The sequence below is a fragment of the Zingiber officinale genome, chromosome 8A, assembly GCF_018446385.1.
Source record: "Zingiber officinale cultivar Zhangliang chromosome 8A, Zo_v1.1, whole genome shotgun sequence".
Lineage (NCBI taxonomy): Eukaryota > Viridiplantae > Streptophyta > Magnoliopsida > Zingiberales > Zingiberaceae > Zingiber > Zingiber officinale.
The window spans coordinates 3,135,347-3,161,728 of record NC_056000.1 but is presented as its reverse complement, the minus strand read 5'-3'; the positions used below and the strand labels follow the sequence as shown (position 1 = coordinate 3,161,728).

Here is a 26,382-nt window from a genome sequence, read left to right as displayed (position 1 = left end):
CAGATGTAAATCAATCTTAATCTTCCTTTTTAGCTGGAATCAATTCATTCTAATTAGTCGCTTTCCTAGTTATGCTCCATAGACCGAATCATCCATAGCCAATAGGAAACATGCTAAAGTAGCAGACACTAATCAGAATTTCAAGTAGACAGCTAAATAGTTACTTAGGGTAAAATCGAGATTAACTTATAATCTCATGGGTCTCATATAGTAGAGAAGCAGGGATCCATTCTCCTACTACCCTTCTTGTCGCCATAACACATGTGGTATGAATCACATGCTACGATGTTATTCTCTTTACCAAAAAGAGCGCATGTTTTTTTTTTTTTCAAAATTTAACATCATACATATTTCGATCTAGACATTCTCAATGTCTAATCTTGAATTCAACATATGAATTCTAATCTGGCCTCAAGCAGATTCAATAAATGGTGGGTACATTTACTCCAATCATTACACAAATGATCTCATCTTGACACAAATATCAAGGCGGCCTTAACTTATGGGTATATCTCTATTCACAGCTACATAAGTTGTCCCATAAGCAACAATCTTACCTCTATTTGTACTTAACAAATAGAGATGATTGTCCATATGAGTGGACCAATCCCAATCTGCCAACATCCTTATCGAGACTTTTATTCGAATATAACCAAGACATAACACTGAATAGATCATGATATTTTTCATTTATCAAAATGTCTTTACAATTGTTACATTCTTTGAAGTCCCAAAGACTTCACATGCCCATGAAATGACTCTTTAGTCAATGACTTAGTAAAAGGATCATCAAGCATATTTTGTATAGGGATGTACTCAAGAATCACCTTTTTCTTGTCAACAATATCCCTAACAAAATTATACTTAATTTCTATATGTTGTCTTTGCTGTGATATTTGGGATCCTTGGAAAAAGCTATCGCAGCTTGACTATCACAGTACACAATAACAAGAATCCACTATCCTCAGCAATCTTCAGATGCTTCAGGAACCTTCATAGCCAGATAGCTTCTTGCACAGCCGCTACATAAGCCACATACTCAGCTTCCATTGCCGACAAGGCTACATAAACCTGCTTCTTGCTGTTCCATGAGATGACGCCATCATTCAACAAGAAGACATAGCTAGATGTGGATTTTCTGTCATCAAGGTCCCCTGCCCAATCTGCATCTGAGTAGTCACTTAGGCTCATATCTGATCCTTGGAAACAGAGGCAATAATTAGCTGTTTCTTTAAGATATCTGAATATCCTCTTCACTGCTTTCCAGTGTCTCGATCCTGTGTTTAACTGGAAATGACTAACTAAGCCAATAGCATAGCTTATATTGGGACGAATACACAACATAGTGTACATCAAACTACCAATAACACTGACATGTGGTTTCTTCTTCATTTCGGCTATTTCCTCAGGAGTCTTGGTATACATACTTTTGCTCAAGACAGTACCTTTCGCTAAAGGCATCTGTTCAACGTTGCAATCTGACATATTGAAGTGTTGCAGCATCTTAGTGATATAAACTTCTTGAGACAAACCCCAAAATCTCTTTGATCGGTCTCTAACGATCTTCACTCCTAAGATGTACTCTGCTTCTCCCATATCTATTATGTCAAATTGTGATGAAAGCCAACTTTTGACTTCTATCACACACGTTATGTCACTTCCAGCTATTAGCATATCATCAACATATAATGATAAAATAACAAACTTTCCTTTTTCATTTCTTAAGTAAACACAATGATCCTCATTGACCATTTCAAAACCATAAGACAATATTATTTCATTAAATCTTATATTTGTTGGTGCAATTTCCACTAGGTCAAGGTTGACCTAGTTGACCAAGCGTAAACCTTGGTCATGGTTTCGATGTTTGACAATACAGAAAGATATGTAGACATGGACAATGCAGGTGCAGTTGTCCATGCGGAGAGATACTGATCAGGGTGGTCTGATCAGGTTGGATGAAGAAGAGTCAAGTAGGTCAAGGTTGACCGGATACTTGACTGGGAAGTCCTAACTGGGAAGTTAGGCAGTTCAGAAAGTCCTGGTGAGTGAAGCCAGGCAGTCAGGAAATCCTGGTGAGTGAAGCCAGGTGAAAATCCTAGTGAGTGAAGCTAGGTGCAAGGGAAAGACCTAGTGAGTGAAGCTAGGCAGTTTGGAAGTCTTGGTGAGTGAAGCCAGGCAAGGGAAATCCAGATGGGTCAAGGTTAACCAGACATCTGGTGAAAAGTCCAAGCACGGAGCTTGGCACGGGAAAAGTCCAAGTATGGAGACTTGGCACGGAGAAGACCAAGTTGGAGACTTGGCACGGAAAGTCGGAGAGGGCTCGGTAGCTCGTTCTCCGGACTGTGGTCAGAGAGGGCTCGGTAGCTCGTTCTCTGGACCGGATGAAGTCGGAGAGGGCTCGGTAGCTAGTTCTCTGGACCGGATGAAGTCGGAGAGGGCTCGGGAGCTCGTTCTCTGGACTAGGTCAAGAGAGGGCTCGGTAGCTCGTTCTCAGGACCATTTAGGGTTTAGGGCTGGAGCTCTAAACCTGGATCGGTCTGGTGACCGATCCAGCGATACGCCTGAGTATCTGATCGGTCTGGTGACCGATCAGATAACAAACAGAAGGGTTCTGTAAGTCATCTAACCTTCTGTGAGTGAACTGATTGGTCTGGAGACCGATCAGCAGGGAGTCTGATCGGTGTCCACGACCGATCAGAGACTCAGCCACCTCTCTTGAAAGAGAGGTGGGATCGGTCCGGGGAGCGATCAGACTGGGGCCTGATCGGTCCCCAAGACCGATCAGGGAGGCCTCGGACCGATCAGGGTGATGCTTGATCGGTCTGGCCTTAGCCGTTGAGAGACAACGGCTAGATTCTTCTGCTGTCTTTGGCCTCTGTTCTTCTCGCAGGTGGATGCAGGCTATAAAAGGGAAAAGGGCTTCTACAGTGGAAACTCTCTGTTCCTTCTTGCTGCTACTACTTTCTCTAGAGCTTTGCTGAGCTCTCGTCTAAGCTTCGCGTGAGCTTCCTTTCGGCTGGATTCCTGCTGTTGTAGGCGTCGCTTGAAGCTGCTGCTTCATCCAGTCGAAGAGAAGGCAAGTAAGTGAAGGTTTTACAGTTGTATTGTATTTTGCTTCTTGCTGTACTTGTACTCCTTCTTGTTGTTGTAAGTTTTTGTGGCGAGGTTTCTCCACCCATAAGGAGTTTATATTAGCCGGTTTTCCGGGGACTCATCCACCGACGGATTGATAGGCTTCGTCCACCTTACGGACACGCTGAGGAGTAAGAGTTTCATCTCCGAACCTTGTTACATCTTCGTGTTGAGGTTTGCTTCTCGTTTTTCGTTTCTATTTGTTATTTCCGCTGCACTAACCCTAATCGTAGGAAGAAACGAAAGAATTTGGGGCGGCTATTCACACCCCCCTCTCTAGCCGCGATCATCGATCCTAACAAGTGGTATCAGAGCGAGGTCGCTCTTCGTTGGATCAACACCCGGGGGAGCACAAGCTAGAGATGGATCAACTCGGAGAAGACATCACCATTCCACCTTTCTATGACCGCGACGACTTCGCGTATTGGAAGGTAAGAATGAGGTATTTTCTTATGACTAACCTTGAAAATTGGAGTTGTGTTCAATTAGGTTTCAAGCCTCCAATGGATAAGGAAGGAAAATCACTCGAGAAGAAGAAGTGGACAAGGGAACAAATCCACCATTCCACAATCAACGATGAGGTAATGAAAGTATTTGAATTATCATTACCTAATGACATTCTATGTAAGATAGGTGGATACAACAATGCCAAGGAGTTGTGGAACAACTTGGCTAAGTTCCATGAGGGGAACTCCACTTCAAGCCATGAAGAGGAGTCAAGTGAGCCAAGGAGCTCATTTCATGGAGGAATGGATTTGGAAGTTGAGGGCCACTCAACATCTAAAGAAGAAGAAGAGGAGGAGAGTTCTTCTTCAAGATCGGAGCAAGAAGAAGAAGCTTCTATCTCCGGAAGGGATGAAGAAGAGAGCTCACATCCATCCTCAACCCTAGGTAACTCAAGCCATTTAATTTCAAATAAATTACACATAATGTGCTTTGAGTGTAGGGAGTATGGACATTACAAGAGTAAGTGTCCAAGGAGGATTGGGAAGACTCCACCGGCACCAAAAGTCAAGGAAGCAGGAGTCCCGATACGCAAGAGCAAGGAGCACGTGGTGTGCTTCCAATGCAAGCAAAGGGGACATTATCGGAGCCAATGTCCCAGGGGGAGGCAACCTCACAAGGACAAGAGGACGAGCACATCGATAGGGGGAGCTAAGGCAAACCCTAAGGTAATCTCTAAGGCACATTATTGCAATAATAATAAGACACATGCTAGTAGCCTTATTGCTATTGTTAATAATGGTAAGCATGATAATTATAGAAATCGATACACATGCTTAGGTGCCAAACATGTGAGCCTAGATAAGGGCAACACTAGAAATACCAACCCTAGGATTAATTCATCTAAGGCTAAGGAAAACTTAGGTAGGAATCCCAAATCAACTAGACACATGCCTAGGAATACCTCAAAAAAAAATGAAAAATTAAAAATTGAGGTATTAGAGAAGGAGAATCAAGTCTTGAGGTCAAGACTTGATACTTTGGAAAAGGCTCTTAAGAACTTGGAGAAATCATCTCTAGGGTTTAAGGGTCAAAAACCAATGTCCAAGGACAAGAAAGGTTTGGGTCACAAACCTAAGTCCCAAGTGGTGAAGCCCACTTATCACAATGTTCCATTCGATTATGGAACAAAATCTAGGGCTAAGAAGACCATCACCAAGGTCACAAGGGGAGTCACCCCTAGAGTTGATCTTGATGAGTCCCAAATGACCAAGGCTTCAAAGCCTAGGAGGGTCATTAGAAGGGTTGCTAGGGAAGTCATCCCTAGTGAATACTTAGTGAACCCAATGAGCTCAAATAGGTATTGGGTTCCTAGGAGCGTGATTTCATCACGCTAGATGAGTTAGGGTGTGCCAACCTTACTTGAATAGGTAGTTAACCTAATCATGGCAAAAGGTGGCACTTTAGGAATTTTCAAGGTGTGATCAAGCCTTGAAAATGAAATTAAGAGTTATTCCTAAGGTGATTAGAATGTGCCAACTACATTTGAGGAATTCTCTTAGGTCAATCTAATTGGCACATAATGATCTAAAAGTCTTGAGGATATGACTTTAGGTCTATTACACTTAGGAATATAGAATTTTATGGAAAAATGATAAAAATTATCAAAAATGGCAACTAAGACTAGAATTAGGTATTTTCTATACCTTTACATGTTATTTGCCATATATTGTTTGCCATATGTCATGTCATGACATCATATTTATTTTATGATCATTTAAAATGTCATGATAATGCTTAGGTTAGTTTAAATGTCATGCTTTATTTAAGTTTTATAATTTATGCCATGACATCATGACATTGGCACATGTTTCCATTTATGATATCATTTTATGCCATGTCATCATTTCTTACATTTATAATCAATGAAATTGATATAAGGATAAGAAACACAATTTGATATGGAGATCAAATTGTTGTTTAGAAAAATGCATGAGAACTTAGAATAAGCTAACCTAAATCCATATCTCACATCAAAATTGACTTGGATGTGTTTTTGATACACCTTAGATGTGTGTGAGATATTAGGATGATGAGTTAGGATCAAGGTGCATAGTTCTTGTGCCTAGATGAGCCTAATTCGAAATTGGGGATCATAGGGAAAGCTTGTGTACAAGTCATGTACATTTAGCCCTAAGATTATGATCCTAAATTGAAGGGTTTAAAATCATTTCAAAATTGATTTGAAAAACCTTGATGAAGCTTTTCTAGTGATAACATTCATCATTGAACAAGTTGATACAAAGATAAGTAACTTTGAGCTATTTCAAAGACTTTTGAACTTTGTATCAAGATTTGAAAATGGAACTTATTTTCATAGAAAACTATTTTTTCCTTGATAGTATATGTTATGAGGAATGTATCCTCAAAATTTCACAATTTTTGGAATTTTCTGTGATTTTCGAGAGGTTTCTGAATTTCGTGGAGAGAAATCAGAACTTATCAGACCTTTATCAGGTTTGTGGACCGATCAGAAGGGTTTCTGATCGGTCCAGGGGAGCCTGGATCGGTCACTGTGACCGATCCAGAGGGAGCCTGATCGGTCTGGTGACCGATCAGGGCGTGCCAACCTGCTGAATTTCGACTGTTTGTCTGAAATTGCAGCTGTGGAAGTGGTGTTTTAGAGTTCTAAAGGTTTGAAACTCTCCGAGACATTGTTGGTGCAATGGTCAAGGGGGAGTTGACCTTTAGGGGGATTTTTCCTATTAGTCAAGGAGGAGTTGACATTTAGGGGGAGTTTTTACTCGTCGAAATTTTGGGTATATCCTTTTGTAACTAATCGAGCTTTGTATCGGTTAATCGATCCATCTACTTTCCTCTTTACTTTGAGAATCCACTTATTCCCAATAGCCCTTCGGCCTGAAGGAAGATCGACTAAATCTCAAACTTGATTCTTTCTCATTGACTCCATTTCTTTATCCATTGTAATTTTTCATTCTTTTCTAACTGAGCTGCTCAAAGCTTCCTCAACTGTTCGAGGTTCCTCATCATCAACTGGGAGAACCATCAATGTCTCATTCTCAATATCAAACATTCTCCGAGGAATAATCTAATGACTACTTCTTTGAAGGTTAGACGAATAAGAAACTGACTCATTCAGTGACAAATTACTCTCACTCGGTTGACTAGATTCAGGCATCTCCTGATTCGTTGATAAAGGAACATTATCCTCATCCTCTATCTCATATAGAGGAATTATTTATCAACTTCACATCATGTTGGGAACTCAGTTTCTAGAAAAGTAGCATCTCTTGACTCTATTTCAGAGATGGTTCCATCTTGTCGCTCACCAATAAAAACATAACCCTTAGAAGTCTCAGAGTACCTTATAAAGATACACTTCTTACCTCTGGGTCATAATTTTCCATATTCGTGAGTTTTATCATGAACGTAGGCAGCTGACCCTCAAGGTCTCAGATTACTCAAATCCATCTTTCTGCCTACCTAATGTTCATGTGGGGTAGATGAAACTGACTTTGAAGACACTTTGTTAAGTATATAGATCGCAACTAATAACGCATCTCCCCAATAGGAGATTGACAAATTAGCCTGCGCCATCGTAGACCTAACTTTTTCAAGAAGAGTCCTATTTCTTCTTTCAGCAACCCCATTTTGCTGTGGAGTTCCAGGGATAGTTAGCTGTCTAATAATCTCTTTCTCATTACACATTATCTTGAACTGATCAGACAAATATTATCCTCCACAGTCAGTGCGCAAGGTTTTAACCTTACGTTCCAATTGATTCTCAACTTCGTTCAAGTAACGAATAAAGCAATCCAATGCTTCAGATTTGTGAGAAATCAAATACACATGACCAAAACGTGTGAAGTCATCGATAAATGTAATGAAATAAGAACTCCTATTTCTAGCCTTCATATTCATTGGACCACAAATATCCGAATGAATTAATTGCAATGGTGATTCAGCCCTAATAGCCTTACCAAATGATTTTCTAGTCGTCTTTCCCGCAAGACAATGCTCACATATAGACAAGTTAATCTTAGCATGAGTGCCTAATATGCCCTCCTTAGCTAATATATTCATTCGTTCTTGTCCTATATGTCCCAATCTAGCATGCCAAATTTTATCATTAACATCAGCATTACTAGTAAGAGCAATGTTTGAAAAACAACCATCATTATTATTTGGTTCCACATCAAGAATCATAAACCACTTGTTACAAAACCATACCCAATTAACACAGAGTTAATTCGAAGTTCCACACAACGACTATAAAAATTTACATTGTAACCTAAATCAAGAAGACAAATGACGGAAACTAGATTCCGTCGAATCTCAGGAGCGTACAGGACATACATGTAGAAACAAGGTGCCTCCACCACGTAGGTTGAGCTTGCAAGTGTCAATTCCTTTGACTTCAATTCTTGCATTGTTTCCTACATATATCCATTTGTTGCTAGCTGGTATCCGATGGTACTCCACATATGTAGCTCGATCACGAGCTACGTGGTTCGTTGCTCCTGAATCCACAATCCACAAAGGATACGAATCAACTAACAACACTATACTTGCAATATATTGCTTGTGAAAAGAAGACAAATATGTATCTACCTTTTTAGGCTCAGCACACTCCCGAGCAAAATGACCCTTCTTACCACAGTTGAAGCAAGTCAACCTGCTCTTAGGTTTTTGTCCATATTTCTTTCCTTTCTTCTTGATTTGGTTTTTCGTAGCAACAACATTAGCCTCCTTTCCTTTCCCCTTTCATTTCTTAAACCACTTGTTCTTATTCTTGGAAACAGAATCTTCAGCTACAAAAGCTTGACCCAAAATACTTGCGGATTTAATCCTCTCTACATCAAGTTTCACATGGCGTAAGACATCAGTGAAAGTCTTAATACTCTCACTGTGGGTCAGATTCTGTTTCATCGTCTCCTAAGAATCAGGAAGGGAACGGATAACTGCTTGAACCTGTTGTTCATTGGTCAACGCATGACCAACAGTCTTAACCTCTCAAATCATGTTACCCATCTCCCTGAGATGTTGGGCCATGGTAACATTCGAATGCTTTTTACAGCTATCAAACTTGATTGTTAGCTGACGGAGCTTACTCAGACCGACTCCACTGTACTTCTCTCTAAAGGCTACCCAGACAGCATGAGCCGATGGTAATGGCTCATATTCAAACACTAGGTCATCCACCATTGAACTAATCAATATGCCCTTAGCAATGGAGTCCTTCATTTTCCATGCCTTATAGACATCAAGGTCACGTCTGTGCTGTGCTATAGGACCATCAACTGGTTCCTCCATGAATTGATTTACAGCCTCTAGAACTTCTTGTTCCTCAAGAATGTATTGTATCTTGAGGTGCCAGATTTTGTAGTTATCCCCATATCATTTCTCACCCTTATTGAGTTCAGCTATGATGTTTTTAGTTGCCATGATCTACATAAATAAACAAATTATTTATCATTTCAGTGTAATTTATATATGTGCAAGTATTTATTGACTCAGTGTAAATTAGAATTAGTTTACAAAATCAAGTGATAACATTATTTCCACTCATCATTTGTATGTTCTAATCTAATCAACACTAATCAATCATATTACACACATCCCATCTAATGAACGAATCATTATTAAAATGAACTAATCATTTTTCATATGAACTAATCATATGGATATATGAACAAATCATATCATGAAATGAACTAATCATTTCCAAATTTGTTAACATATAACATAACTTTTTATTATTTAATTCTGAATAACTTTTAGCTCAAAAACTAGATGAGCTAACACTGCTCGTACATAACGACAGTAAACAGAACACTAATAAATTAGATAGGCCAACACTGCTCCCACTAGGACAAACACTAGTATAGCAGCCAACACTATCCCTATTAACCCGGACTCATTTGGGATAATCTCAGATGGGGCAGCTTCAGGATTCTCCATCAGATCCATTTCTAGATCTTCCTCGAGCATCTCCTGGTCCTCTTCAGACTCTTTAGGCTCTTCTTCACCCATATGGTGAAGTAGTTCCTCACACATTACTGAATATGTGATGCGCCCTTCATGACACCCCCATACATAGTCTGCTATTATCCTGGGATACTCTGGCAATGAATGCATCAATACCCAGATCCTATAACTGTCCAGGACTGGAAACTCTGCATGCTCAAGTTTCCAAAATAGTCTATCCAGCCGTCTAACATGTCTGTCGACTCCATAAGCAGACTTATACTCTATCTCCTGAATCTCCTCTCGGATCTGGTTCACCGCACTTCGCGACGAGTCAATGTGGTAATCGTCCGTGCCATCTGAAAAATTGAATTTAAATAAGTCAGTACAAAATAGACTAACCAGTACAAAATCAGTTTAATTCAATTTATATAGACATACCATCATTATGAATCAAGAAAAATAAATCTTCTCAATTTTCAGGAGTTTAAGTCGACTGACCCATTGGACCGATCAATCAGGAGTCCGGATGTTAAACTTAGTCTATTGTCCTTATTAGAACTAATCTAATTGGACCTATGTTCTGTTATCGTTTAAGCCCATTTGAATCAATCTCAGATTTATTGATTAAACTCAGGTCCGTTTGATTCAACCAATGCTCATTGAATTAAGTCTGACCCATTAGAACAAATCCAATTTTTTATGATCAAATCTGACACACCAGAACTAATCCGGTCATATTTGATCAACCCAACTTCTGTAATCAAACTTACCCCAATTAATTCAGTAATTAACCGAATTGGTCAAACCAACAAATAATTTGAACCAACTTCTGGTATTATTGAATCAAATTGGTCTGCTTAAATCAACTAATAATTTAAACTAGACCTGAGTTTGATAGGACAAGTTGGTCTGGTTCTATTTTTAGTAAATTGAACCATAAATTAATTAAATATTTCTTTATTAATTAATAATACATTTATATATGTATTTTAATTAATTAATAAATATATTTAATTAACCTCTACTGTTCATGTACATGAATAAAAAACATGCACCTTTTTCTATATTTTATACATGTTTTTTGTTGTTTTTTTTTCTTACACGATTTTTCACTATGCACTTCTGTTCATGCATGCAAGAAAACGAACGGTACTGTGCTTCATCAAAACGAGCACTGTTCATACCATTTTTTTTCTTTAATCGATTAAACCACTGTGCACGATTTTTGAATCGATTGAGGTTCTTGGATTGATTAAATTACTGTGTGCGTTTTTTTTCTCCAATCAATTCACGAATCGATTCAACACATGAGTGAGACACTGTGCCGTCAATTGAATCGATTCAATTCCTTATTCGATCGATTCAATATATTTGAATCGATTGAACAATCGATTAAAACAAAAAATGCGTATTGTTCGCGATTTTGAATCGATTAACCAATCGATTCAATCGATGAACAGTGCTACTGTTCATCTTCTTCTTCGCGACAGAAGAAGAAAAAAAACGCGAGCGTTTTCACATCGATTTCCATGCTTTCAAAATCATGCTCTGATACCAATGTTGTCAGTCAAGATAGCATGAAAATCGAAACTAAACAATGATAAAATAATGTGGTAATTATAATCACTCACAGTGATCTCCTGAAGTCGCAACTGAAGACCCGCCAGAGACGCCGCTACTTCTGTCGTCGAGAAGATCACCACACGGAACCTTCTCGAACTCTTCCACGAACCAAATCCCAGCCTCTGGGTGTTCCCCGTTGCTCGTCGATCCCTCACAAAGCTCTCTGATCACCTCCATAGTGCTCGCTCGTCGATCCCTCCGCTGTGCTCCACACCCTGATCACGATTGCTCTTGGACGCCATCTTATATAGCTAGCAAAACATCGGTTACCAACCGATGCTTTGATGGCTAGCTTTCAATGGAGGAAGATGAAGGATCGGCACCCCTTCATCTTCCCGACGTTGCAACTGATGCAACGTCTAACAAATACGACTAGTTTTTCTATTTTTATGTAGGCACATCCGGCAGATAAAAACTAGAGCTAACTTACTGTAACGATAAATCTAAAAGAGAAGGAAAGAGATATTCGCTGTTGGCACCTACTTGTACTGGAACTCAATGGTGTAGAAAAGTAGCAAGATCGTTAAATCTTCTGTGTTCGACCTGGAGACGGAGACGATCGTGGTGGTGGGTAACTCGCCAAATATTCTCGGCGACAGCTTCGTGATGTCCGACGCTCTAACGGAAGCTTTATGTAGCAAAGCATGATTTCTGGCGGAGGGCGACTGGGAGGGGAGCAAAAGAGTAGAACAAATAACCGGGGGGAAATAAGAGAAGGGGAAGGAGGAGAGGAAAGGGAGCGTGGCCGAGAAGGAGAAGGAGAAGGAGAAGAATGAAGGAGGAGGCTTGGGCAGGTGGGGAAGAAGAGGGGCGGAGAAGAGGCTCGAGCGACATGGGGTAGGGCTTCTAAAAAAAGAGAGGAAGGAATGGGAAGGAAATGATTTAGTGATAACCTAAGGGAGGGGGTTATGAAATCAGGGGTATTAAACTCTTATTTTGATTCTGATTCTCATCTACCAAGCACCATAAATGAGAATGAAACATATTTCATTTCTATTCCAGCCTCCTAAATCCGCCTACCAAGCACCTTCTAAGCTCTCTCTCAAGAGACTAAGGTTCAAGTCTTAATAATACCATATGTTTTAAATAAATTTTCATTCATATATATTTAAAAAAAACGGAACTAGCAAGCTAAACCGATGGTTAACCATTTTTTATAGGCTAGAATTGTAACTAGGTTAACAGGGGGTCGAGTCGATTACGATTTCTGATCGAAACTAGGTCAACGGATACTCGACCCATTTACCGAATCACCGAATCACAAGCTCGAGCCATAGTCAGGTCTACATAGCGGACAAGTACAAAACACATTGAAATAATTATATTTTATGTGGTAGCTTTGAGTATAGAGTTGGCTTGTACTATTTCAACATATGCCGAAGCCGACACCGAAGAGTGAGTCTACAAAGAAATTGGATAATTAATTTGTTATAGTTTGATAATTGGACAATTATAGAGACACAGTTCAATTTTGACTAGGTCATCTACTCTCAAGTTCAAGAGGAGCAATCTAGTTCCCACAATGGTCCATATAGTGAACAATGTATAGTTCAAGAGGAAAGTGGTAATGCTGTTGAGGTTCCTGTTAGTCTGTCTTTTGTAGATCTGCTACATTAACGTCACCTAGTGTCAGCCTCACGGATATAGAGAGAGGTAATACATATGTGTTAGGCGCATGGTAGGGTAAACTCCAGGTCGTACAATCACAAGTGCTAAAAACATAAGGAACACGATAGAATAACAATTTGACTTAGGAAGGAACATGAAACTATGTGAGCAAGCTATACACCATGCACTGAAACTAGCTTGTTAGATTTGGTAAAATTAATCGAATATCTTTTGGCTAGTGATGATACTATTTAATAGAATTGGATAACCTTATCAAAATTGGGAGATGGATATTTGCTTGAGGACAAGTTAAGGTCTAGTCTGGGGGATTTTGATGTGCACATTTTATATATGATTTTTAACATAATTTGATAAACATTTGGTCTCATTTTATATGCATGCATTTCATGTTTTGTTCCCTTTGTACTACACTTTGATACTTTCCTAGTCCGAAAAACTGCTCTTTTGTACTTCTTTTGATAGGGTGCAAAAGGAAGTCAAAACGGAGTTCGAAAGCCAACTTTTGGAGAACTTCTCAAATCCTACCACGAGGGGTCGTGCCAGTCGACAATCCCGTGCAGAGCCCTAGATGCTTCACATCTCTGATCACAGGCGATCGTACCAGCCAACACAACCCATGCCAGAAATCCAGATTTGCCACAAAGGTAGCCATGGGCGTCGGTGCTTGTCGGCACGACCCATGACGGAGTCTGCAGGAATTCACAAATCTCACCATGGGCGCCCGTGCCCGCCAACACGACCCATGGCAATTTTTGTAGGATCCACAAAGACCGCCATGGGAACCTGTGTTGCTGGGCCGACCCGTAGCGAGTTCTTAAGAAGAGTTATATAAGTGATCCTTTGGGAAATTAAAGGAGGATCTCGATTGGGTGTTGTCCAAGGGCTCCAAGAAGGCTTTGGGGAGACAATCCAAGGTGATTTGATGCCATTAACACATAAAATTGAGATCGGGAGCATCCGAATATGCATCCATGCAATGAGACTAGCTGGTTTTCTTGTTTTTGGATTTGAATTTGGATTGTAATTATTTGAACTTTCGTTTCTGCTTGTAACTCTATTTCTACGAAGTAGATTCTGAATTATAGGACTAGAGATTAACCCTTTGTTATGTGAATACCTTTTATTTAATCTATGGATATTCGATTATTTCTATTTCAGTGATATGCTTATTCATGATCCGAATCTATTATATAAACACGATCTCGATGTCAAAAATACGAGATTTGTATCCAAGAGAGTTAAGAGATGAACCGAAAGGATAACTCAAACCTCCAACCTGTAGAAATCGTGATGTGAAGAGACAACTACGAAAGTAGATCAATACACTGCGAGGAGCAATGAGCTATCATATATCTTAATAGATCAATTCCAATTCGTCACTACACAGTAAGAGGGGTAGATTGGGAATTGTGGGATCTCATGACAATGTCTCCTTAGGAAATCGATCCTTCAACTCTGTTACTCTAAAAGTAGACGATGAATTAGAGTTGATACGTTGGTATATTAATAAAAGTTTACATCGAAAACTATAGGATAGTCTACTTATATTAATAACTATTGAGAATAGAAAACCAAATATAAATTATGTGTAAAACATTATAATGAAATAGAAATCTTAGAACCCTTCATATAATATATGAATATCAAATTCATCTAGATCCCCCTACCGCCTTTTCTCTCTTCTAGAATAAAAATCTCTTTTCTCACTCTTTTCCACTTTTCCTCTCAAGATCTCTAATTCACACGCAACCAAATTTCATGATTAATCTAGACAATCGTATTTGTTTAATAAACTAGTACTTTGTCACTAGTCCTTGTGTGATTGACATCTTTTTATTACTTGACTATATTTCTATGTACACCTGTGGATTTAGCACACATCATGGAGCTAAAGAAAATTTTAATTTAATTTAATTTTTAATTGATGGGGTTGGAGCTCACATTAGTCTAGGGATGACTCTATCCTGAGAATGAAGTTTTTACATGTATTAATAGAGATTGATAATCTAATCATGCTCGTCATGACAACAACGGTCACGAATAATTCTAACTCTTTACGTTACTTGACAAACTCAAATAAATTTTTTAGTGATCAACCAAAATAAAAACATATTTAAAAGAACAAATAAAAAAAAACACTAAATCCGCTAAAAGATACATCTCAACTTGCATGTAAATTCTTATGTTTTAAAAAAAATAGAAAAATGGAAATAGAATAACAAATAGAGAATCTTAAATTGCTTTAAATTAGAAAAGAAAGTCTATATAAACTTTAAACGTCCAAACAGATGCAATGCATTATTTTGTTTTAAAATTTAAATCAATTTAGGGTTATATAAAATTGTGTTTAAAATTGCTGCGTATTTTAAAATGATTTAAAATAAAAAAAATATTGATCTCAAATCCGTTCAAGATAGTTTCAGGGAATTCATACGTACAGTAGGGAAGGTCTATTGAAGCCTCCGAATAAGGGAGAAGTTAGGAATTTTATATTTATATTGAGGAAAAAAAAATGTATTTATGTGGGGCCATGCCGTTGCTCCTCGTTTGCATGCCTTGATTTATATATTTTTAGAATGTCTTGGTTCAAGTTATCATGTATAATCATAATTATGTAATTATTAATAATCATATAACTAAAATTATGGAGAATTAAATATAATCAAATATTATTTGATTCAATTTAGATAATACAACAAAAATTTATTTGTTTGAATATTTTAATAAATAAACTAGTTTAATATTTCACTATATTATACTCAGTTACAAAACCAATTATACTTAACTTTATCTTTTTTTTACTTTTACTTTTTCACGTTTTTCTTTATATATATATTATTTTGTTTGTTTTTTTAAGTTTTTAAGTTTTTTTTACTTTTTTTAAAAGTTTTTTATTTTATTTTTACATTTTTTATGTTTTTTTTTACTTTTTTTTATTTTAAAAGTTTTTTTAAAAAATTTATTATTTTTACGTTTTTTTGTTTTTTTTACATTTTTTCTATTTTTTATTTTTTATGTTTTTTTAACGTTTTTAATTATTTTTTACTTATTATTTTGAAAATATTTTACGTTTTTTTAATTTTTTTTTATTTTTTTTCTCATTTTTTATGTTTTTTCTATTTCTTAATGATTTTTCTATTTTTTACAATTTTTTAAATTATTTTTTTACGTTTTTTTATTTTTTTATGTTTAATTTTTTTTTATATATATTTTTCTATTTTTTCTTTATGTTTTTCTTTTTTTGTCACATTTTTCTTGTATCTGAGGGTATTTTAGATAAAAAAAATCGTTAATCCCGTAATAAAAAAAACCTCAGCTTTTCGAAGTTTTCCGATTCATGGTTGCATGTCCCTTTTACTGACGTATCGGGTATGAAACATTACTCGGAAATCATCAATTACCTAAATCAAATAAGATTTTTGTTGATAATCTTAGATGAATAACTAAGGGGGTGTTTGGTTTAGGAGAATAGGAGTGGGGAATGGGAATAAGAATCATTGATTACCATTGTTAATGTTTTGATTATAGGAATAGAAATAGGAATAAGGGAATGAATCTTTGAAATTGGGTAATAACTCATTCCCATGTACCTCCCCTTCAATGAGTTATTGTCCTATTTTCATCAATCAAAATATTCTCTTATTCCAAAAATACCCTTGACCTAAAACTAAAATTTTCTCCCTTAATATCAAATATCAAAATTTATTTATTTATTTTTTCTTCATATCACTTCTCTCTCCTTGTTCTCTCTCATCATATTTTCTCTCTCATCATTTTATCACACACTTTCTCTCTCCTATCACACTCTCTTTCCTCTTTTTCTCATTACACTTTCTCTCTCATCATACTTTCTCTCTCCTCAATCTCTTCCATCACACTCTCTTCCTTCTTTTTTAATCATACTTTCTCTCTCATCATACTTTCTCTCTCCTCAATCTCTCCCATCACACTCTCTTTTCTCTTTTTTTTTCATCACACTTTCGCTCTCATCACACTTTCTCTCTCCTCAATCTCTCTTGTCACACTCCCTCCTTTTTTTTTCTTAACACACTTTCTCTCTCATCATACTTTTTCTCTCATCATCTCTCCCATCACACTCACTGTTTTCTTTTTTCTCATCACACTTTCTCTCTCATCATACTTTCTCTCTTCTCAATCTCTCTCATCACACACTCTTTCTCCCCTCATTTTTTCTTATTACATTTTCTATCTCTTCATCCTCTTCCATCATAATTTCTCTCACATCATATTTTATTTCTCATCATGCTCTTTTCTATCACACTCTCTTTTCTCATTTTCTCTCATCACACTTTCTCTCTCTTCATTCTTTCTCATCACATTTTCTCTCTCATCATACTTTCTCTCTCATCATTCTCTTTCATCATATTTTTCTCTCACATTCATCTTTCTCTCGCATCTAATTTTTTTCTCTTATTTTCCTTTAAGGGTAAAAAAGGAAATAGTAATTTATTCCGATAGAAAGTATGCAACTAACCAAACATTGCTTTTAAGAGTGATATCCATGCTCATACCCATTCTCATTCCACAATACAATGATTCCCATTCCGATTCTCATTCTCATGCTCATACCAAACGCCCCCTAAGATTATTCAGAATAACCTCCAACCAAACACGAAACTAAATTAGTATGAATCAAATAAGAAAATTCCATCTAAATCGAAATCTCAAAAAGTTGAGCGCATGTATTACTGTGTAGCGTCGATGGATGATGATGACAATGACAATGTGATGACAATAATATTGTAAATCATAATACGAGAACTAAAAGTTGATGTCGATAGCTGTTCTGTCAATATGGACGAAGTTTGAGCATTTGAGGGTGAATAAAAATAGATTCTGAAATATTAGGGATTTTAGACGTTAGGGCATCGAAATAGGTAAAGGACGGTAAAGGGGGAACGAAAGGTATGTTGAACTTGCTTATTTTGTTTTGGAATTTTTAATTAGATTCTTTTAATTTTTTTTTTTTTTTTACCATGGAGATTGTCCATAAACATTTATTTAAACAAATATATTAAAAAAATTAGATCAGTATTTAGATGGACAAAAAAAAAAGATCAGAGTTCCATAAATATTCTAAGGATTAGTCTCTAATGTGTGTAAATTATACTTTGAAATAAATTAAGAGATCTTAGATTACTAAAAAAACAAAAGTAAAAAATAATATAATTAAATTGAATAAAAAATTATAATATAATTTATCTGGTATGAATATGTTATAATTATTTTATTAACAACTTTAAATTGAATAAAAAATAATATTTATGTATTATACTATTTGTATAGTTCAATTAAAATTCAACCCTTACTTAAGCAACAATTCTATCAATAATTACCAACTCAATTGCATCTTAGGAATCAGATAGTATTTCAATTAATAACCATATAGTTGTTTTATTTAAAATTATTATATTGTCTTAAACTGGTATGAAATTGAAATAAATATATAAATCTAGATTCAAGGGGTTCAAAAAATAATATATATAATCCAAAAGACTATTGAATGAACACATAGATATATACATTTCTAAATTAAGAGCGATATATAACCATTTAATAATTTAGTTCAAAAATTAATAAATGCCTTAAACAACTCTGCGTTTAAAAAGAAACTTGCTGGTTTTTTTTCATATATAAAGCAAAAAAAAAAAACTAATTAAAATTATCATATAAATTCATTGATACATGAATTTACTGATCTGAAAGAACACACCGGGCAAAGCATCCAAAAATATATTTGATAATAAAATAAAATACGGCGTCGCTTCAGTGATTTTATTGGAAATAATATTTCAATTTTATGCTAATAAATATATAATATTAAATTTTTAATAATTTTTTTAATAAAGGCATTTTCATAAAGGTACTAAGCCTATCAAAGCATATTTCTCAAATCGGGATCCATAACATAATTACAAGCACCGATTCAAAAGCTGTAAAATTTGATGATTCGATCACAGAATATTGATTATAATTAGAAAGAGAAACCTAGTCTCAGACTTCCAGCAAAAATGATGCAGCACAATCCAGTCATTCAGAACAAACTATCCCCTGAAACCAAACGATGAATATGTGAGAGTAGGACACAACATTAGATAGATATACAATCTTTTTGAGTCAATTTTAGAAGAATAACAAATATTTGATCGAGGAAAGATTACAGTGTCACTCCTCATTTTTGGAATTGTTGATTAGAAATTGTATGTTCTAACTGTTCAGTTGTTTGCATGGGATAATTAACTTTGTAAGAGAATTTAGAATGTCAATAACGGAAACAAACTATCCAAATAAAAGAGCAAACACGAACTCCAGACAAACGCTATCCAAATTAACGGACAACAAACTATTCTCCTCATGGGACTACTTGCAAATAAATGAAAAATATAGAATACAACAACTCTAGTCAAACTCTGTTGGTCACCAATAACAAATATTGAGAAGCAATCCTCCTTCGTATATTCTCTAATCTCCAAACACTTTTTGAGATGTTAATTCCCAAGACAACTTAAGGTATACCAACAAACTAGAGGTTCTATTTATCCAAAGAATATTGTAGCAGAAATACATCTTAAATGATACTCAACATTTATTACCACTGCCCTGAATCTAGATTTGAATTTCCCTTCTTGTTGTAAATGATTTATGATTTATAACTTCATCTCGCTTCTACTCAATTTCCTCTTTACACCAATCGCAAATCAAGCATCCCCTCACAATAGTAGTCATTATATTTCAACCCTAGTACAAGTATGAAATTAAGGTTAAAAGGACCATTTTCCCCCCTTTTTATTTAAAAAAAAAGGCTTATAAGTTTGCTATAAACCCGCAATATAATTACCAGAACCTAAGTTCCCTTCAAGACAGAAGAAAAATATTGAACGTCAACAGATTGAAGAGTAATTAGGATGTACACAAAATGGCTGAGATGATGTACACAAACTCAATATTAAATCAAGAGATTATGAGATATAATGGGCAAACAACCTTCTTATAAATGGAGGATAACAAGGGCACTAAAAAGCTACAATTATGACGTAGCTATGTGCCACTTTGATGATAACCTACATTGACAGTGACAAGTGAAGAGGAGAGGAAAGTCGTCATGGGATACTTTCGATGAAGGTTTGTAAAGCCTCATGGTGAAAGGGCTACTGTTCAAATGGGTGAACAGGTTGAGGGCATGCTTGCTTAGCTCGCAAGAGAAGAGAAAAGAAATGAGACCCTTGTAAGGAGTGTTCAGTAGTCCAGGGAAAAGAAGTGGGAGTGGGTTTTTGATGCACAAAACTCTAATTCATGATCATCCCTGAACCTTTCAACAGGACCATCCCAGTTTAGTTCAGCCTGGTCCCACCTCAATTCAATCATAAGATCTGTTTAAGCCTAATTTGAACACAAGAATATATGTATACCAGTTCTAACTCTCAATTGAATTATCTAACCGCAAATTGCATCTAAATCAGACTTACTTCAAAAGGTTCACAAATATAATTCCTAATAAATCCTAATTAAACCTCAAAATATAATAAATGCAATTATGTAGCTCCTCCCTAAATGATTACACTACTAAAGGGTAGAAACATCATCCAGACTGCTATTGTATCATGATGGTTGCACATAAAAATTATCAATTTTTTTTAGATTAGTAAAGGAATACATTTTGATGGATCCATACATAAAATATTATCCACTTAGTGGAAAGATCCATATACTTGACCCTATTTAATGGGATAAAATCTTAATTGTTGTTTTAAAGAAATATTATCCACTCGAATCACTCTATGTATACGTATATATTTATGCATGTCAATCTGAAAATCTTTAGAATGTAAGTAGAGAAAGTAGACTCAGGAATAATGGGTGAAGTAATCAATAAAACATAACAGATAACAAACTAGAATAGATTTATTTGCAAGGATGAAAAGATAGAACTAAAACAGTAATATATACATGTTTGTCATATCAACTAGTGATGTAAGAATAGCAAATAGTATCTGAAATTCAGCTAAAATCAAATTTAGTCTTAATGGAGTAGATGCATCCTTCACACAAAGATGTCAAGTCATCAAAACAGTAAAAACTAAAAAGAGATGTGATTTGGTAAAGCCAATTCAATTCCAATAAAATGAAAGAAAAATAGGCATTCAAAAATTTTAGTTTTTTAGTCATATTATAAATAAAGTATAAGATAGAGAGAGGATGGATTAATAAATTTCCAAAGGAAAACATGAAGAAAAAAGGTCATCAAATTCATGCCCTTTGCTGGATAAGAAAATGGATCAGATTGCTCAAAACAAAAAGGTTAGATTCTATAGGGTCGACAAAACCCATGGGAACTTAACGATGGAGTGGAATAAAAACACCAGAGAGAAAAAAAAAAAAAAAGATAAAATGAAATAAAGGATAAAGCAAAAGAATAGTTATTCAAAACAAATAGAAGATAGAGGAGTCTTAATTGTGAATGAACAAATTCAAACATGAAATTCAAAAGGATCATTCTAATACTCAAGTTACAAAGGGCCAAAGGAATGATCATGAAAGATTTCAGGTGTTTAGCAGTCAGATTATAGCAAGAGTTTCTAGTTTTTAGGACTATTACATTTCCTTGGGAAAATGCAATTTACTATTCAAAAGGAAAGGGAGGCGCAAGCCAGATAAAAAAAAAGAAGCAATTGTTTCAGAACTCCATTGGTAAGAATTTGAATTTGAAAAACTTTAGTAAAAAGGTCCATTTTAAAAGGAGGATTATGCCAAAAAAACTCCAAATTTGAAAATCTGTTTCATTTTAATTTTCTTCGCCATGCGTCAAGGTTTGTTACAGAGCACTCTTGGCCTCTTTTGATAGGGTTCAGATGAGTTGCAGTGGAAAGGTCCTCCTTGTGACTTTCTACCCATTTTCTATGCTTAAAAGTTGATCGGTTTATGGATGGGACAAGAAGCTTGACATTAGTCAGCAAACATTACTATACTGTTATGTATATCACACAAATCCTTTGAATTGAATAGCAATTTTGAACTAGTTTTATTTAGGCATACCAAAGAAAAGTTTTCTTTCTGATAGAGATAATCATATTTTTCTAGCTAGAACTAGAATGAGAAGAATCTAGGGGAAGATTAGATCATGTAAAATCCATCACAGAAAGATATAAAGAATATGTCTATGATTAAAAAAATAAATATGAGCAATTATGAATACTGAAGATATGTTATTATGGAACTAACACTATAGATTGTGTTTAGTTCAAGCTAATCTTTATAAATTCGCAATACTATATCAGAAAATAACGAAGAATCAATACTCACATAAAAACATTGAAATTTGCGAATCTAGTATATTTTCAAAAGAATTCAACTTACTAATTATGTAACAATGAAACTAAAATGTCAATTTTGACATGTCTATGCAATCAGAATAATGTGATAATATGCTCAAAAAACATAGTTCTCTTAAGAAGATATTGGTTAATCCCAATATTTTTCTACACTCAAAAAATCAACACGACAGGAATAAAAAGACAGAAGTTACCTAAGTAAGCCCGTGAGAACAAGAGGAAAAGTGCCTAGGCCTTACTGGAACCATAATTTCTGTTCCTTGACCGCGCTTCCATCATCAGTACAGCTTTTAGTTCCTTCGTTAGAGGAACCTGCCAAACGCCGGGGCACAATTACCTCGTCCACTATACCAAATTCCTTGGCCTCATCAGCGGACATGTACATGTCACGCTCCGTGCACTGCTCGATTCGCTCAATAGGCTGCTCCGTGTGGTGGCTGTAGATTTGGTTGAGACACTCACGGAGTTTGAGAATATGTTGGACACCGATGTCCACGGCCGGGCCGGCCATATGCCTATATGGCTGATGGATCATGACAGTAGAATTGGAGAATATGCGACGCTCGCCAGGAGCGCCAGCTGCAAGGAGTAGCGAGGCCATGGATGAGGCATGGCCGAGGCAGAGGGTGGTGACACGGGAACGGATGTACTTCATCGTGTTATATATTGAAAGGACGGCACTGACTGAACCCCCGTGGGAGCCAATGTGGAGGTGGATGGGCTTTCGGTTGTCTTGGAACTCAAGGAAAAGAAGTTTGTCAATGACATCAGAGGATTTGGTGTCGGAGATAGGACCGGTGAGGAAGACAATACGGCTCTTGAGGAGGTACTCCTCCGCCAGGGGAATGAGGCTGCTGGAGCGGTAAGCACGGGCGGCGAGGGGTGTGGACGGGAGAGTGGACCCGAAGAGGGCCAGGCGGCGGCGGCACAACATGGTTAGGGTTTTTGCGAAGAGTCCTTCGTGGAGATCTCCTGGACCACTTTTTGAGGTCCAGAAGATGTACCACTCTCATTTGCAGTCGAATTACGATCACGATTTAGTCGTAAATGGTTGTGATTCTTTTTTGGATTCATCGTCCCTACCACTCTACCAGATTATAATTTTTGTTCGGAGTGGGTGGCCAGAGGTCGTCCGAAGGACACCCTCACTCGGCGCCTAGTAATCTGACCACTTATCCACCACCGGAGGCCTTCGGGCGGCCTCCGGTCACCCGCTCTGAACAAAAACTATAATCTGATGGGGACGATGAACACTAGAAGGGATCGCAACCATTTACGACCGGATCGCGATCGTGATCCGACTGTAAATGAGAGTAGCACATCTTCTAGACCATAAAAAAATGGTCCACCCGTGATTTATGTGGAACAGCGGCGCCCACCCGTGGTCCAGGGGATGGTCCCTTGATCTGGATTGGTGGGGATGAATGATCTCCACCTATTTTATGAATGGGGACCATCCCTTGAGCCAATCCAAGTAAAGGGATCATCCCCTGGACCGCTTTTTGCGGTCCAGAGGATCTGCCCTCTGATTTACCTTCGTGTTGAGGATTGATTTGCGGAGGCGTTAGGAAAGCTCAGTCCTTTTGCCAACCAGTTCACTTTTTATTTCATAAATTTTTTACATTTTATTATTAATTACTAAAAATATCAAACAAAAAAAAACTTTTAAAAATCTTATCAAATTATAATCAAGATGCCACATTTTTTTGAATATTTACTTTATAAATACATCATCTTTAAATTTAAGTTAAGTTATTAATTGCTTTTATCTTTTTTTTTTAAAAAAATTAGATAACTTAATTAAGAAATTTTAATTTATTAAAAAGTTTGAATTTAAAAATATTTCAAAAAACTAATAGATAGATTAATTAGATAACCCACCAATTCATAAATAAAAATTTGTTTAATAAGAGATAAAAGTAATTAATATTTGTACGTGACTGAGGGGCTTTGAATAAAAAAACATGATTTGAGGCTCGGAATCGATTTGGCATTTTTTATTTATTTATTTTTAGCTAAGGTTAAGTCCCTTAAATTTTTCCTTTATGATTTAAGGATTGGACTACAATATTCAAGTTACAAAAAAAATATATACTCACATGATATAATATATAGTATTTATCTTACGCCGTACATCTCGTATTCATCTATTTTTTTTTATACTTAATACTATAAATCAACCCCTAAACTCTAAAGACAAAATCTATTGGGTTAACTGAGAATTTAAAAAAATAATAAACAAAAAATCAATTACACTAGGTGTAACGACCTGCCTTCTACTACTAAGCTGTAAGGCCGAGGGTTACATTATGCTAACTATTCTTGTGCGGAAATAAACTGAATGAATTAAAACTCTATGCTGTGTGCTATACAATTTGAATTTTGTGTTCGAGACACATTTCTGAAGTTATACCTATGCTAAAGAAGGGATCTTAACTTTCTATTTGGTCGTAAACTGAAGTTAGACACTTCTGGCTGAAATCAGACACTTCAATCTATCAGCTGATCGATTGGAGTTTGCTGATCAATCCACTGATCGATTCGACGTGCTACTGTGCACGGAGTCAAGTCTGGATCGATTGGCTGATCGATCTAGTCTGCCCAATCGATCCAAAGATCGATTCAGAGGCTCTCTATTCGCGGGATTTCATTTCCCGATCGATCGGCTGATCGATCCATGGCCGATCGATCAGCTGATCGATTCATCAGCTTTCTGTACGCGGAAGTCCGTTTCCCAGTCGATCGGCTGATCGATCGAGGACTTCTCAATCGATCAGCTGATCGACTCAGCTGCTCACTGTTCGCGGGGAATCACCTCCCAATAGATCGGTTGATCGATTGAGGACTTCTCAATCGATCAGTTGATCGATTGGATTTCTGATTTCACTGAAATCAGCCACGAACTCATACAGAATTATCAGAACTCAACTAAAACATAAAACAATACCACTAGACAGGTTATCACTTATACTTTGCTAGCTAGTATCAAGATAACAAGCAGTCTAAGCATGACATAAAATATAGTTTCACAATTTATGATACTTAGCATCCTAAAAGTGCAGAGAAGTAATAACATAAGAAAATACTAAATTTTTTTTTTAAAGTTTGCTAGTCTCCAAAGATCTTTATTCCAAGTTCCTTCTCACACACATCTTCATCACATTGCCTCCAGCCTCCGCTATTCCATCTTTCCTTTACCTTTATCTGCAGTATAAGGAAAATGCAACTATAAGCTTGGGAGCTTAGTAAGAAACCATCCACCTCACAAAAAAAAACATGCATACGAAGAAATCATGCTCTTTAAAAGATGCTATGCTGATGTACATGATGGAAATCATACTAGAATACTGAAACATGGTAGTCAACTACTAAACATAGCTATTTGTTGTATCAACAAGAAACTAACTTGATATATAAGCTAAGCTAATTGTTATCACAATAAGGACTAAACTGAACTAAGCTGTATCCACATATTTGTTTTGAAAAATTATTTTCATAAATAGGTGAAAATACTAAACATGTTGTTGATGGGCCTGACAACTGTACTTACTATGTGCGCATCCCTAACTAGGCCCGAGGTAGTAAATCCAGAATCTAGTAGGGTTACTAGGTTGTCTAAACCTAGGGACGACTATGGGAGCTCAACCCAAGGGCAACTGAAATCCAGTATAGTGCCACTGATAAAGTAAAATACTGATTCGTAGCTAATATATCTTAACTTGCTCTTACTAGGTTATCTGAACCTAGAACAAGGTTATCTGAACCTAGAGGTGACTGTGAGAGCTCACCCATTGGACCGTAGTCCCATATCACTGAAGCAAGACTATATTTGCTAATTAAAATGCATCTAGGGCATTTAACTGAGCTATTAAAATGTCTATCATAACATTTAACTATACTAGGCATTTTATCGAGCACTTGGTGTGCTCTAATTCTGCATATAGCTAAACTAAGACCATAAAAGTGAACTAGAACCATAAGAGCATGCGAATAGCTACTTATACTGCAGGTAAGGGGTTACTTACATCATGCGCTAATTTTCTTACGAATCTGATCGCTAGCTTTCTGGAGAAGCAGGTCTTCTCGACGATCCTCTTACGTCTATGCTTTCCTCTCGCCGAGGGAAGCGTCCTTGTGCCGGAGTCGTCGCCGGAATGTGTTCCTACGGCACTAGGGATGAAACCCTAGGTGTTCTTGGATTTGGGCGCCG

The 26,382-nt window shown here is 36.5% G+C and overlaps 1 protein-coding gene across 1 annotated transcript; it reads right to left on the bottom strand.

Moving 5' to 3' along the window:
• Nucleotides 1-18,695: 18,695 nt before the first annotated feature.
• LOC122008072 (ATP-dependent Clp protease proteolytic subunit-like) lies at nt 18,696-23,125 on the bottom strand. The gene is made up of 2 exons (XM_042563654.1): nt 22,367-23,125; nt 18,696-18,894 (listed from the first exon to the last, which is right to left on the bottom strand). Exon 1 carries the CDS (start codon nt 23,104-23,106, stop codon nt 22,408-22,410), a length of 699 nt encoding a protein of 232 aa, XP_042419588.1. The 5' UTR covers nt 23,107-23,125; the 3' UTR covers nt 18,696-18,894; nt 22,367-22,407.
• Nucleotides 23,126-26,382: the final 3,257 nt, after the last annotated feature.